This window comes from Perna viridis, chromosome 14 (assembly GCF_037379345.1).
Source record: "Perna viridis isolate PV_CMFRI_1.1 ecotype Kerala chromosome 14, ASM3737934v1, whole genome shotgun sequence".
Classification (NCBI taxonomy): domain Eukaryota; kingdom Metazoa; phylum Mollusca; class Bivalvia; order Mytilida; family Mytilidae; genus Perna; species Perna viridis.
In genome coordinates, this window is record NC_142458.1 from 8,327,668 (window position 1) to 8,344,525 (window position 16,858).

At 34.6% G+C, this 16,858-nt stretch overlaps 1 protein-coding gene across 1 annotated transcript; it reads left to right on the plus strand.

Annotated features, from left to right (window-relative positions):
• The first annotated feature begins 229 nt into the window (after positions 1–229).
• On the plus strand, positions 230–16,363 carry LOC148598027 (uncharacterized). The gene is made up of 9 exons (XM_088561092.1): positions 230–400; positions 984–1,042; positions 4,684–4,726; positions 5,352–5,612; positions 6,123–6,146; positions 7,655–7,759; positions 10,812–13,661; positions 14,339–14,388; positions 16,301–16,363. Exons 1-9 carry the CDS (start codon positions 328–330, stop codon positions 16,310–16,312), a joined length of 3,477 nt encoding a protein of 1,158 aa, XP_088417218.1. The 5' UTR covers positions 230–327; the 3' UTR covers positions 16,313–16,363.
• Positions 16,364–16,858: the final 495 nt, after the last annotated feature.

A 16,858-nucleotide genomic window follows, 5' to 3' on the forward strand; every position in this document is an offset into this window, starting at 1 on the left:
TTTGCAATATATTAGCAAATCCCCCTTAGAGCCTTTTTATTGGAAAACTCTGTTCACAAAGAAAACAAATTCCATCACACAACATCTTGGCATAATACATCTAAATTGGAAACTTATTGTATTACTTTTAGAAAAAATACAGAGATCGTTATTTGACGAGGTACCAATTATTCTTCTTATAAGCCCTTATTATATATTAATTTTCCTGCTTTGTATGAAAATCTGTACACCACAACCATTAGTTACTGATATTTGAACAACAATCAGTAATTTCATTTATATAAATACGTCAACAGCGACGCCATATGCAGAAAGGAGGGGACCACCATGACAATGGATAGTACGACAAGGTGGTTGATTGTCATCGTTGTGGGGACAGCGGTCCTCACCGAAGCATTGGGTAAGTGAATTACAAGTGGAAATAAAAAGAGACCATGACTTTAATTTTGTATTTTCAAAAGATATGTTTATCTGTCCGAATATCAATCACTTTTAATACCACATCCTGCCATTAATTACAACATTACAAATATGACAAGAAGTCAAGATTCCCTACCCCGATATCACTGTGAAGGTTCGTGGATCCCAATTTTCGAGGATTATAGAAGAAACACAAGTTCGTGGATTCTTGAATTCGTGGCTTGGAGGTTTTCCGTATATACATCAATGGATTTTTTTTTCGTTTGGAAACAAATTTGTTGTTTTGCCTACCCACGAATTCCACGAAAATTGGCCTCACGAACAATAGTACTTTCACAGTACTTTTGTAACTCAGTCCGAAATTTGTTGTCTCTTGGAAACCTTATGCACATATTTGATATAGACCTTGACCCTCTTCTATCGACGCCTTCATTTGTAAAGACTGTATATTCTAAATAGAGAAATCCTTTGTAAAGCGAAAGTAAAAGATAATTTAGTTTATCATCAAAAGAACTATATGGAATAAACTCATAAAGTACTATCTACTTTGTTGTTGACCTCAGATTTGCAGAAACCTAAAATGATTCGTTCGAAAAGAGATGGGCTTACAGAAGATATGGAAGTGAGTACAATATGTTTCTATCTTCTATCTTCCTTATAAAGCAAATTCATGATTGAATATCTAGCTTGATATCACCAATGAATGATTAAGAGTAAGTAAACGAAAACATTTTTTTTGTTACAAGAGTAATCAAGGGAACCAATTTTATAGCGGTAATCAAAAGAATGTAATCCAGACACAAAGACCAGACATGGAAAACAGACATACACAACAAAGAACATAAAGTAACTAAAATCATACATACAACGGAACAAAAGCGAATGAGCAACTCGGACTCCACTAAAAACTGGGAGCATGGACCAGGTGCACCGGTAGGGTAAGCGTCCTCTGCTTTTCAAGAAACATCCGCCGAGTTGCTCATAAAAAGTCAAATCCAGGGTAGACAAACGAGGAAAGGTGAACTATGACCCATTGAATAAATTATTTTTCATGGTGCAGATCGCTATTGTTAAAAAATAGTTTCCTTGAGTCCCATCGAAGAATTAAAAAAAAAAATAATGATGGGATTAAGAAATACATGAATTATTATTGATACGCGTCTTGCAGAAACAATAGGAACGGTGAAGGATTTTATGAAAACATTTTATCAATGAAACATATTTATTTGAAAACCAATATTGTTTCAGAATCTTGTTAGTCTTTTAGTCAACGATATGGAAATTCTTGATTATATGATTTAGTTTCTGTTTTTTAAACAATGAAACTATCAAACTTTGAAAAAGTGTCTAATGATTGTTATTCTCAAAAATTTCAAGACTGGCAAAGTCGCAAAGTCGGTAAAAGGTGAATGATTTAACCCAACGTTATCAGATTTAGATTCTAATAAGACGTAGCTTATGTGTTGCACGAAATGTCGGTCATGTTTTATCACGTTTTCACCATGGCTTTGGTCTGAAGAGCTTTGAAGCACGTCATATTAGAGTTACATATATTAGTCGATGTTCGTGTAATTGTGTTTCTCATTACAGATATACTCTAAAAAGATAATCGGTTTCGACTTTGTCTTTATTCTAAGAAAGTTTTCCAATGTATAGTTGGAAAGTTCTTATATTATGATAAAATAACTATGCAGTACTTTTTAAAGTATACTGTTTTCAAATGGTTTTATTGTAAAATTTTCTGCACATTTTTAAGTAGCAGTTTCTTTAAGAATCATGCAAATTCTGTAATACATGATACACACCAAAAAGACTACACAGTTTTAATTGTGTTATTAAGTACCAGTCCATATGAAATTCAGACACTGCCTATGGTAAGGTGATTCATGGTGTAGAAAAACCCACGGATCAGACGATGCTTTTTTGGTCTACATATGCTATATTTTTAAGTGACAATAATCCTTTCTGCAAATCAAGAACGGTAACTCTTGCAAAGTGCTAATTTCATGTTCAATCTCTATAAATTTTTATCTCAAAAGCGCAACTCCTAAATGAAAAACTAAAACTGGTTATATGATCTATAACGGTTTCTGAATAAGAGTTAAAACTGAATTCCGTGGGTTTTTGACATGCATGAATCACTTCCTGTCTGATTTTTATAAAGACTGGTACTTCAGTTGTATTATAGGTCTATATAATGAAGTATTTAATTATTCACTCCAATCTGTCTGCTCTTAGTAGATAATCCACATTGAAAATCCAACAGTTTCTATTGTATTTTACTGTCATTTACAGGGTTAACTCACTCATTTTTGGTTTAAATTCAAAAATCAATTCCACCATTCCTTCTCTGGGTCGAATTTACATATACTTGGCATATTATGACTCAAATATTCTTATTTTGCCTCCTTGAGTGTTTCTTTATATATATCACCATGCATCTTTTTTTTCTGCAATAAGGGCAACAATAGCTACATACAGCAAAACTCGTCTAAACTGAAGCCCTGTTGGATATACAACTTTTCTCCGTTTTCACAGTCCTTCGATTTTCCCGCCAAAATTTCAAAACGAGATAACTATCCCGTCATTTGTTTATTCATTTATTCATGGTGTTGCTGTGAGAAAGATCTTAACAGATTTTGCAGCCCATTGAAATCCTTGTTATTTTTAAACATTCGATTAACTTAAAATAAATATAAGACTTCAAAATTGTCTGCTTTAGATAGTTTTTAGATAATTCAAGTTTTGATTACATTTGTACGGCAAGTTTCACTGTATAAGATAAATTAACATTATACATATGCGGATATCTTATAACCGGAACTTAATGATGTTCGCTGCTCAAGACCAGTCATTTTTGTCAGATTTTTAGACTTTTCTGATTTTATCCATTTCGTAGCATAATCATTTTTTTCCCAGTTATATACTTTTCTTTTCATAATTCCATCAAAGCACATCTTTAAATGTGCCTCAAGAAGTTTTTTTTGAAATTCTTGTTATTTCGGCAGGGTTTTTAAAGATAAAACCTACAAAGGCAAAACCTGTTGAAAATCCAGAAATTCATTTTCCCGCCAAAATTTCAAAACGAGATAATTGACCCGTCATTTGTTTATTCATTTATTCACTACAGAAGTTTTATGGTCGTTATCATGAACTCGTGGATCGTTATGGTGTATCCATCAGCACCATGAAAGCTGATGTATTCAACGGGTAATAGTTTTCCTTTCCTCGTTTGTCTACCCCGGACTTGACTTTTTATGAGCAACTCGGCGGGTGTTTCTAGAAAAGCAGAGGACGCTTACCCTACCGGTGCACCTGGTCCATGCTCCCAGTTTTTAGTGGAGTCCGAGTTGCTCATTTACATTTGTTACTTTGTATGTATGATTTTAGTTACTTTATGTTCTTTGTTGTGTATGTCTGTTTTTCATGTCTGGTCTTTGTCCCTGGATTACATTCATTTGATTACCGCTATAACCTTGGTTCCCTTGATTGCTCTTTCATGGTGTTGTTGTGAGAAAGATCTTAACAGATTTTGCAGCCTATTGAAATCCTTGTTATTTTTAAACATTCGATCACATGTCCTAATTAGTATATTTAGAATAGTACACAGATGGGATTCATATAAAGAATGAATGAAATGACGTACAAAAACTGAAGATAAGGTAAACAAACTATACAAAAAATTAAGTACATAAAATATGAACTCGATCATAGAAGCCGAAGTCATATCAGATTCCTCGAAAGGGTAAGCATGACATGGTACCCCCAGCATAATCCGTCACATTGAAAGTGAGTAAAATCTGTTATGAGTTTACCTACAATAATGCAGTCCCGTGAGTTTTTTTTTTTTTTCAAATGTTTAACTAAGTTTCTTTTGGTTGTATCTGGGGTACATGTATATCTTGTTTTTCATGATGTCATGACCTTTCACCTTGGTTAAGTATGTGTACTTAAATTTTGTGTATCAGGTTATATTTTGTATAGGTATATAGAAGTATTTGTAATATCAATATACATGTATCTATTGGTTATTACTTTATGTTTGAAAACATAACATAACATCGCGGGTATTTCCAGAAATGCAACTAATGCTTACCCTCACCGGTGTACTTGCAAAATGCTTCCATATATTTTTTTTGTTCGGAGTCCGCGGTTGCTCATATATTTCTGTTCCTCTGTACGTGTTGGTTGTTTCATTTTTTCCTTGTATTATATTATTTTGATTTCCCTTTGTAACTGTGAACATATTAACTGTACTTCCAGAACACAGAGGGAGCAGTTCAAAGATCAAAAAGACAAATCGGAAGTAGGTAGCCGCCATTATAAATTTATAATTTTATTACCATTTATCGGACAGAATTGTAACAATTTCTTCCACGAGGGTATATTTGCTATTTCAAAGATTTTAAAAGTGTGACTCATCAACTGTTGAACCCCGCCCTTTTATGCAAATTAGCACAGTACACTGGAAACAGCTTCATGAATTTGTAATGAAAAGTGTTCTTTCTCTTGACTTTTTCCCATCCTGTATAACAAAGCCTATAAGCTAACGGAGTGATACGTAGTAACTCAGGAACCAATCATAGGTTTTCGGAAGATCCTGAATCGTAAATTATTCAAAAATAAAAAGTAAAAGATAATTGTATGGAAGACGAAGAATAAGTATAAATAAAACTGCTTATAAGTTGTACATGTTTATAAAATAGTATTGGAGTGAATATCGATCGACCTTCATTATTTTCAAGTGAAGAATATCACATAGTCTGAAAAATCTACCTGTAAATAGCTTTAAACAAATGGAAGTTTCTCATATATTAAAGCAGAAAATAACAAAACAATAAAAGAAAAAATGAAATCAAAAACAAATAACGCACATTTGTCTGTTTTGAATCCATTAGCTTATACTAAAACTACGAATTTTATAATTTTAGCATCTCCAAAATTTGTACGATGTAAAGACGTTCTTCTTTGTCCGGAAGATACATATATATTCGTACTGGAAGCATTTTATGGAGAATTTCTGTGTAATGAAACCGGATATTTAGAAGTTCCGGATCGTTTATGTGGTGCAAATATCACTAATATGGTGGCTGCAGGATGCGATCATAGTGTAACATGTAACCTCAGTACCCTTAGCCCATTACCATCGACAAACTGCATTGAGAACAATTTCTTTGTGTATTATTTTTGTGGTAAGGATGTAGAATCTCCTTTATATAGTAATTGTGTGGGGAAATCTTCCATTCTATTGTATATGGGGAGATGGGAAATAAAGAATTTTGAATGGGGAAGGAAATAGATATTAGTTAATTTTATAGTATGAACGTCCCCATATCCAATAAGCAAATTTAATACAAACACCCAATGTTTCCAATGACTATTTTAGTCAGAACATAACTAAAATTATAATTTATTTTCAAGATCAGACTTAGGCCAATTTCTTCATCAGAACTTAAACATGTTTTGTTTTATATTTGTTTTGCTGTTTTTCTGTATTGGAATTTCTGAAAAACATTCTTGTCATTTTTGTTTAAAAAGTTATAAGTTTATTTTCCCGCCATTTTCTGAAGTTGTACATGTGCCAAAAAAAAAAAAAAAAAAAAAAAAAAATGGAGAAAAATCACTCTCATAAAAGAGAGCATATTGTTTGTTTTAGATTAGCAAACGTCTTGATAACACATATTTCCTTTTTTTTATTTCAGTTGAACCGACAGTCGTTATAGAGGGTAAGTTAAACAAATATAAACGTTCTGTTAACCTATCTATTTTTGTAGAAGGTTTATACGGATTATAATCAGAACAGTAGGCAATGAAGTACGAGGACTGCACTGAATAACAAAAAGCATCAACTCAAGCTCCGAAAAGCGTCTGACGTTCGAAATTCACCCTAGACTCTGCAGTAAGCGCTCTTAGAAAATACAAGAATCTTGCAAATTTGGCAAAAAATGAATGATTTTACGCAACGTTTTCAGATTGTCAAGCAATCATTGATTTTGCAGAATGTCCCAGAATTTCGAAATTTGCGTGGAGCTTGCTATCCATTTTGTTTACGACCAATCCTCGAAAGTGGTAATCTAGTACCTATTTCTAGCTTATACATGTATATCAACCATTTTGTTAGAGCTCGAGTAATCTTAATAAAATAATTCATTGGAAAGATTAAATAACCAAAATATTATCTCGAGTGCCGAAAAGTGCCCAGATTTAACGAGTGTGCGGAACTTGTTCCGAGCACGAGTCAACTCTTTATGCGTTTTTGGCACGAATGATCATATTTTGGTTTTTCACGATAACCAATTGATTATCCTATTTATCATATAGATTATTTATTCTTATTTTCAACATAAATTTAAAATTTTGTAAACGGCGGATTGATATTCATATTGTGACGTTTTGGCGGGTGATAGCACGAGAGTGAAATTACTGAATTTATTTCACAGTGTGAATTATCGAAAACAAAGTACACTCGGAACATTCGGTAAATCACTGCTATCTATATAATAACACATTTTATTACAAATTAAATTTTCATTTTATTTTTTTTTCTTAATACTCAAATAATTGTCCCATCAAGTCACTGATAATCACATTAAAAGAGTAATAACGGGAACCAAGATTCCAACGGGAATAAAAAGAATGTATTCCAGTGACAAAGACTAGACATAAAAAACAGACACACATACTGCAACAACATAAAATAACCAAAATCATAAAACAGTAAAAGTAAATGAGCAACTTAGAATCCATTAAAAACCAGAAGCATCGATCAGGTGCACCGGTAGGATAAGCCTTCTCTGCTTTTCTAGAAACTACCGCCAAGCTGATCACAAAAAGTAAAGTCCAGGGTATTCGAAAGAGGAGAAGAAAATTATGACTCCTTGAACAAATCGGTTTGTCATAATGTAGATGGATACATCTAAATCCTATCTTATGTTTGAGGTCCAAGAGTAAAACATTTGTTGTCATTACACTTATAACGACTGTGTATTCACTTTCATGTATTTAACAATAACTGATTATTATCGAAATTATTGAACTAGGAATCTGCATATAAAGCGTTTTACTTTTCGTTAAATTTGAGATAACTCGAATTCAAGTACTCGCGAAATAGGAAAATGCGAATTAGCAACATTTAATACCATTGCAGTAATTGATTCGAAAAAAAAATTAAAATGTCCAATCAGATATGGATGTCCCTTGTTTGACAATCACAACTTTATTGTATTACAATTAGGTGAAAAAGGACAGGGAGGAATCCAAGGACAGAAAGGCATGCCGGGAATTGGAACAAAAGGAGAAAAGGGCACTGCAGGGATGACAGGAATGGCGGGGGCAAAAGGTAGGAATAATTATATTTTTAAATGGAAAATTGAGTTCGAACCAAAATGTGATTAGGAGTGTAGAACTCCTAGATTTCACGAGTGTGCGGAATTTGCTCTGCGTACAAGTTAAATCTTAAACCTAATCGGAAATTTCGATTTTGATAGGATGCAGAACGATTGCCGCTACGCGGGGCTTGAACTGACCACATTTTAAAGCCCATAAGGTGTTCTGTTTAGACAGGTTTCATCTTATTTGGTACCTAAGTGTCTGACAACATAGCAGCTTTAACAAGGGAATGAACCTTTAATGGCGCAAAAACTATTTACGACCTCAGTTATAGAACAGTAATCAAGGGAACCAAGATTATAGCGGTAATCAAATGAATGTAATCCAGGGACAAAGACCAGACATGGAAAACAGACATACACAACAAAGAACAAAGCAACAAAAACAAATGAGCAACTCGGACTCCACTAAAAACGTGGAGCATGGACCAGGTGCACCGGTAGGGTAAGCGTCCTCTGCTTTTCTAGAACCTTAGAATTTCATGACATGTTGGTACTCCAAATATTCAGTTTATTCCAACCTCGGACTAAATAGTAATTGATCTGATAAATGTTGTAAAAAGAAAAATTTACAATTAAACGCCTGCTTTTTGTTAGAAAGTAAAGTGAAACCTGTATTAACCGAAACGTTTCGGAATGTATAATTTGTTTGCTTTTGACAGGTGTTCGGTTTGCATAGGTTAAAAATATTTTTATACTGATAAAAAAATGACTGCAATAATGTGTCTCGTTTAGACAGGTTTTGGCTTGGTTTGTACAAGGCAGGTTTTACCATACAATAAATAACAATATGTGAAGCAATGATGACATAGATAAGCAAGAGAACATATGAACATATGCACTCCACATCATTTGTAGACCTCCACCTCGAATATAACCACCTTAGTCATCTAAGTATAAAAATATATGACAAACGAAATGACTTTGATTTTAAAATTATGACTTTCCCTTTCTTAAACAGTGACATATCAGCTACCCCTGTCCATGGGTGCTTGTATTTTTCAGTTGTTAAAGTATGTCATGCTTAGTAGTAACACTTTTATGTCTTTTTAAGACGTCACCGTTGCCTAAGAGCTAAGCTTTGGGATCAGGATAATAAGAAACTACATCTCATAAGCTGGCTTAAAAGGTTCTATTGCCGATTTCTACATCTTATTAAAAGATATCATTTCAGATCAACATGTTTTATAAGATAGATTTTCATAATGTCTACAAATTAATTTTCATTTGTTTTTACATTCTCACTTTGGCTCCTCCTGGATCATAGGCCATCGATGACTGTCTTCCAGCACTGCTTGTTCTTAATGGTCTGCTCAAACTGTCCCTATGTTTTCATGTCAGCTTTACATCTGACTCCAGGTGTCGTCGTCAGGTATTTCGTATTCTTCCTCTCTTCCTCTTCCATTTAGGTGTTCATGTAGGGCCTGCCGAGTAATATTATTTGCTGGATTATTTTGGGTGTAAACTGTTCAACTCTATTTCCTTCTTAGTATTCATTCCTCCACTGGACGCCGGTCAGTTTGTCTTCATAGCTCAGTACTAGTGTATCTGATGATATCTGACCAATGGACAATATTCGTTGAAGACACAGTTTGATGAAAGTTTATTCTATTTGCGGTAACCTTGGTAAATCTCCAGGTCTCTGTTCCCTACATTAGCACAGAGTTTACATTTGAGTTAAACAGTCGGACAATGGTCTGCTGGCTTATTACTATCGAGCTCCGGATGTTTCTAAGCTGTATAAAAGCTCCTCTGGTTTTGCTGAACCTGGTCTTTACATCAGCATCTGTGCCTTCCTGTTTGTCATCTCCACTTCCAAGGTATGTAGAGGACTCTACCTCTTCCAAGGTATCACCATCAAGTTGTTCATTTTTACTAGCGTGATTTTTTAATCTTTGTCTTTTTCTTTGTAAATTTGAGTTGTTGCGTAAGTGTGAAGATTTCTGCTGATGTTGGTTGTGTGACAAGAGTGTCAGATCGTCTGCAAAGTATAGGTCGTCGAGCCGGTTCTTCAGTGTCCATTGAATCCTATTATTCTGTCTTCTGGTGGCGGTCTACAAGATCCAATGTATGGCTAGAAAGAACAGAAATGCTGACAGCAAGCAACCTTGTCTTACTCCAGTCGATATGAAATATTTTAGCCAGTTGCCCTCCATGACATACCCTCGTAGGATTTTCGTATCAAGTTAACATATTTCTTTGGCCCTCCATAATGCCGAAGTAACTTATATAGCATCTCCCTGTTCACACTATCAGATACCTTCTCGTAGTCCACAAGGTTTACGTAAACTGGAGAGTTCCATTCCATGGACTGCTTGATGATGATGTGCAGTGTGGCTATCTGATCGGTACATAATCGGTCTTGTCTGAAGATAGCTTGATGGATCCGTAGTTTTTTTAGCAACAGGTTATGTTCCAACGCTTCAAGATATCTTCCTGGGATTTTGAAATGCCTGTACCAAGTCCAAACCATTGCGATGGTTTTGCAACTTTCCTGTTTTTACTCTGACATTGCCATTTGAATTACGGACTTTCCATTTTCAAAAGTGTGTGACACTTATTTAATTCCTCCTTTGGTATGTAAGGAACTTAGTAAACTATTTCTTACAAGGGTTTGAATTTACCACATTTTTTTAGTCAAATGTACCATCAAGTGTGTAAGTGCATTAACTGAAGAGCCTGGTTGAACTGTCATTTTGAAATGCCTGTACCAAGTCCAAACCATTGCGATGGTTTTGCAACTTTCCTGTTTTTACTCTGACATTGCCATTTGAATTACGGACTTTCCATTTTCGAAAAGCGTGTGTCACTTATTTAATTCCTCTTTTGGTATGTAAGGAACTTAGTAAACTATTTCTTACAAGGGTTTGAATTTACCACATTTTTTTAGTCAAATGTACCATCAAGTGTGTAAGTGCATTAACTGAAGATTGTGAACGGATAATATATCCAAGCAAAGTTCGTAGTATTCTTTTCTGTTAAAGGCTGAATTAATTTCTCTAGGAATAAGCGGACAAAAAGGAAACAAAGGTATAAGTCAAAAGGGAGACACTGGTGTCAAAGGGCAAAAGGGCAACACTGGACCCAAAGGAGAGAATAGTGCTAAAGGTTTCAAAGGGCAAGCAGGCATGAAAGGGTTAAAGGGAGATTTGGGAGTTGAAGGTGAAAAAGGCACTAATGGCATAGCTGGTAGTAAAGGACATAAAGGCTTAAAAGGAGATCTTGGTTTAAATGGAATAAATGGAGTCAAAGGAGAAAACGGTTATAAAGGAATTGAGGGAACAAAAGGAATGGATGGACAAAAAGGAGACAAAGGAGTTGCTGGACCAGAGGGTGTTGATGGAGCAAAAGGGTACAAAGGCGGTAAAGGAGTCAATGGCTCTCTCGGAGAAAAGGGAATGAAGGGATTTAAAGGTCCCCGTGGTTCTTTCGGAAATAAGGGATTAAAGGGTATAAAAGGCAACAACGGTCTCAACGGAAGTAAAGGTATGAAGGGACTTAAAGGTATGGAGGGTCCAAAAGGTGACATAGGAGGTAAAGGACCAAAGGGATACAAAGGCTATGATGGTTTAGCAGGACAAAAAGGTCCACAAGGAATGGCTGGAGATAAGGGTCAAAAAGGCAAGAGAGGGGAAGTAGGAAGCAAAGGTAACAAAGGAGTGAAAGGAGTGAAAGGATATAAAGGGGACAAAGGACCAAAGGGATTCAAAGGACTGAAAGGAATACAGGGGTTGGAAGGAGACAAAGGGCTTAAGGGTTATAAAGGATATGCCGGAATACTTGGTATAAAGGGAATGCAAGGATTAGATGGGCCATTTGGAGACAAAGGCGATGTAGGATTAAAAGGGGAAATTGGAACAAAAGGTCCTAAAGGTGTGAAGGGCTATAAAGGTATTAATGGTCCTAAGGGAAAGAAAGGATACAAGGGCGACAAAGGTATGAAAGGATATAAGGGTTCAAAGGGCATAAAAGGTTACAAAGGAGACCAGGGGATGAAGGGGTATAAGGGTATTAAAGGAGTGAAAGGAATGAAAGGGACAAAAGGTTTCAAAGGAAATAAAGGGGAAAAAGGTATTAAAGGAATGAAAGGAAAAAAGGGTTACAAGGGATATAAGGGTTACAAGGGACAGAAAGGAACAAAAGGCTATAAAGGAGAAAAAGGAATGAAGGGTTATAAGGGTTATAAGGGGCAGAAAGGCTACAAAGGACAAAAAGGAATGAAAGGATACAAAGGTGAGAAAGGGGTTAAAGGTTACAAAGGTCCGAAAGGAATGAAGGGTTATAAGGGACAGAAAGGTCAAAAAGGCTTAAAGGGTGAAAAGGGCGATAAAGGGTATAAAGGAAACAAAGGTATGAAGGGATACAAAGGGAAGAAGGGAGACAAGGGATATAAAGGCCAGAAAGGAATGAAGGGCTACAAAGGGGACAAAGGGTACAAGGGCCAGAAAGGAATTAAGGGTTATAAGGGTGTGAAAGGTATGAAAGGATACAAAGGTCAGAAAGGTTATAAAGGATATAAAGGAGAAAAGGGATTGAAGGGTTTCAAAGGTAACAAAGGCCAAAAGGGTTATAAGGGACAGAAAGGAATTAAAGGATATAAAGGGTATAAAGGAGAAAAAGGACAAAAGGGTTACAAAGGTCAAAAAGGTTACAAGGGTCAGAAGGGATACAAGGGACAAAAAGGCTATATGGGAGAAAAGGGAATGAAAGGTTATAAGGGTCAAAAGGGAGTTAAAGGATACAAAGGTCAGAAAGGCTTTAAAGGGTATAAAGGCTACAAGGGATATAAAGGCCCTAAGGGAGAAAAAGGCATGAAGGGATACAAAGGAAATAAAGGAATGAAAGGATACAAAGGTCAAAAGGGCTACAAAGGTTATAAAGGTTACAAAGGCAAAAAAGGATACAAGGGTGAAAAGGGCCCAAAAGGTTATAAGGGTAGTAAAGGCACGAAAGGCTATAAAGGCTATAAGGGACAAAAGGGAATGAAAGGTCAAAAGGGAATGAAAGGTTATAAAGGTCAAAAGGGCAGCAAAGGCTATAAAGGAATAAAAGGTACAAAAGGTATTAAAGGCATGAAAGGTGACAAGGGTCCAAAAGGAATGAAAGGAAACAAAGGATTTAAGGGCCTTAAAGGGTATAAAGGTAATAAGGGATGGAAAGGCAATAAAGGTGAAAAGGGGGTTAAAGGTTATAAAGGACAGAAAGGAATTAAAGGCTACAAAGGGGACAAGGGATACAAGGGATACAAGGGATCAAAAGGAATGAAAGGGTATAAAGGTCCAAAGGGACAAAAAGGCCACAAAGGAATTAAGGGAATGAAAGGCACGAAAGGTTTTAAGGGAGTAAAAGGTGATAAAGGATATAAGGGAAGCAAGGGCATGAAAGGTTACAAGGGTCAAAAGGGATATAAAGGACCAAAAGGTGATAAAGGCGACAAGGGATTCAAAGGTTATAAAGGAATAAAAGGCATGAAAGGTCAAAAAGGCATGAAAGGCCCAAAAGGATACAAAGGAGATAAAGGAAATAAGGCAATGAAAGGGTTTAAAGGAAACAAAGGAGTGAAGGGCCCCAAAGGCTTCAAAGGCGATAAAGGGATCAAAGGCGTGAAAGGCGTAAAGGGTGAAAAGGGATTTAAAGGCTTCAAAGGAAGTAAAGGAGAAAAGGGGATGAAAGGCCCAAAGGGATTGAAAGGAATGAAAGGATATAAAGGCCTTAAAGGCGAAAAGGGCGTAAAAGGTGCAAAAGGAATGAAGGGCCTGAAAGGCATGAAAGGAGAAAAAGGCATGAAGGGACTTAAAGGAGAAAAAGGCTTAAAAGGTTCCAAAGGAGTAAAGGGCGAAAAGGGATTTAAGGGTAAGTGAGATTATATAATATTCAGAGTACTATAATACAGGTCGTGGAAAATTATTTATACGGAAACGATCTAAGCTACTATAATGATTATCGTCGACAAGATAAACAAGAGGTGACCATTCACCACATAGCAAAACGTGTTTTTTGTCTTTTTTTTTTGTGTGTGTGTTTGTTAGTTTGTTTGTTTGTTAGTTAGTTTGTTTGTTTTTTTTTTTGCTATTGTTTTGTTTTGGATAGGAGTTTTTGTAAAGATGGAAATCAAACTTACATTGCAGATTAAATATTGAATAAACACATAAACAAGTATATGGAGTAAATATTCGAAATCAAGATTAGACAAAACGTACTAAACTAATGTAAAATTAATTAAGAAAAGAAGAACAAATGTACTAAAACTATTGTTGTCAGAACAAAGTGCAACAATAGGGTTGAATGTTTCATCAAATTTGGCAGTAATCAGCTGAGCTGGTTTTTTTTTTAATTTGATAGAATACAGAAGAAAGAAGGTAATATTCTGATGCCAATGTTGACTCTGTGATTGAGATAGACACGTTCCAAACACGTTGTTATTAATCAAACTTATTTTTTCACATATATAGAATATAGAAGGCAAACTTATTTACGTTAAAAAAATCTGCGTTTAGTCAGTTTTAATATCTGCCAATTCATTTTTTCAGGCGAGAAAGGAATTTATTTGAAAGGTGATAAAGGCGAAAAGGGAAAACGGGTAAGAATTAATATAATAAAAAAAAATAACAATTCTCCGACGCTCTCTTTATCATCACACGTTGTTAAAGTCATTATTACATATTTGTATACTGAATGTACTTTTGTTCATGAAGTATGTTCAAAACCTAGAAAAATCCGAAAAAAAAATTAACTGAAAGGTAACACCAGTTTACTTCACTGCCTTACAAGGCAGACTCAAAGACTATGCATGACAACCATTTCACAAATACATAACGACATTATAGTTTTTACACATTTGAGAGTTTTACACAAAATGATCAGTCAATAGGTACCCGACAAGCATGTGTTTGTACTTCTTTTTGTCTGTTTTTTTTAATTTGTTTCTGATCGTCTTTTGCCTTTAGAAATACCTGTACATGGTATTGTCACTTGTAATTTATTGTTCCGGTAACTATGCCAGGATAGTATTTTTTCTGATAACCTTTTGTTTTTTATTACATTCGTAATCTGTAGTTTTTATTATTTCTGATACACCCATATTTAGCAAATAGTTCGTGATGCTAACGGTCATATGGCAATATATGGATTGATTGGTCCCCCAAATATATATATAGACCAAAGCGTTGCTGAGGTCTATTGAATTTGTGGGATTGACCAACCGGTCCATATATTGCCATTTGGCCCGAAGTAGCATGAACTATTTGCTATATTATACTTTTATATATATATATATATATATATATATATATATATAGTTTACTCTGGATCATTCGTATGAAGAAACAAGAACCATACAGAACTTCTTAAATTATAACGTTATGATCTTAATTTGAAAGCGAGGCTGTCTATATAATGTCTTACCGGTCCATATAGCATTATATGGACCGGCAGTTTTATCTAAGAAAGTAAACAAATAAAATCGGTAAAAGTATAATATTTTATATTGCATCCTCAAGACGTTTTGATCAGAAGTGATGTTACACGACTGACGTCAGCTGTTTACATTTAGGATAAAAGTGTTTTATGTAGACAAATTATCAGAGTAAATAACAATTGGTAAAATATTAAATATGTATTTGACTGAATTTGCTCACCTGAAAAACAAAGACTTCCAAAAACAAATGCATTTATACTTGACTCTACAAATTTAAATGCATACAAAAAATAATTGTTTTAAAACTCACCCAGTGGTAATTTCTAAAACTTTCTACAGGGAATTGGTACATGCAATATCATGTTTTATGGAAGACTTAAAATAGATATCGACCTCGGCCTTTTGCCTCATCTAATATCTCTGTCAAGTGTTCCATTAAACACGATGAGCTGCCATAATTGTGTAGATTCCTGGTTTCCTTGATTTACTTTTCTATACATGTAGATGAACTGTATACTTTTAAGATTGTGTAACAACGACTTTTTACTGGGATAACACATTAACTAGACAGAAAATTTGTATTCTTTTATCCTCTTGTATCTAAACAAGCATTTTGTGCTTACAGCTCTGTCTAATTTTGAAAATTAAGTAACAGTGTCTATACAATTTACGTGTTTTCCTATTTTTTTATCCAAAGAAATTGATATTTAAAATATAATAGCCGACACCAGAATAAATTTGTGACATGGCTAAAATTATTCAGACAGTAGAAATAAAATAATAAAGAGACGGTGGTTAAAAATGACAATATCAATTGTATCATGTGATAGGTAAAATAAATTCTGATTCCTTATTTTTCCATGTGGTTTCTATGCGTCAGTAAATAAGGTATAACAATGTAACCCCTTCGGTAAAATATACAATGCAAACTAAATATATCGAGCCACTAAAACACAAAAGACAAAATTTAAAATCTATAAATCATTTATCAGAAATTCTTACCATATTTGCTATATATTGTTAAAGCTATTTTGATATTTAAAGTAGTAAGATTTTGTTGTTTGTTTTCTTTTAGTTTGAACCATGAACAGAAAGTGTCTTAAGAACAATGGTTTCACATTAAATAAATTAAAACCTGTATTGATGTTTTTATTTTAATTGCCATTTTAGTAGTTAGTTGAGCTTGTGATTTCATACGAACGTTTTTTTTTCTTCATGCGATTGTGTAATTCAGTTGAGGGCATGTTGTAACGTTCGAATTTCTCCTTGTGTAAATAAAACTTATTCTTTCCAACGATTGAATAATAGTTACATTTTTTTTGTGTTTTACGACTGCATTTCTTCAATTTCTTCTGACATTGCTGAGACCTGGTTTGTAGAGTATGTTTCCAGACTCATAGCACACGTCATTTGAAATCGATTTTTTTACACTTTAGACGAAACATTAGAGGAAGTAGGGTTTTACGCCTCGTTGTCATGACTTCTAGACAAACATAACAAATGGAATATGTATTGTGTACATTTTCATAACAGGTCTTTGCCATTCAAGAAACAAATATATATTGAAGTGAATCATATATGATTTTTTTGAATTTCCCCTAGAGAATTCTAAGGCATCAAGAATTCGAATACT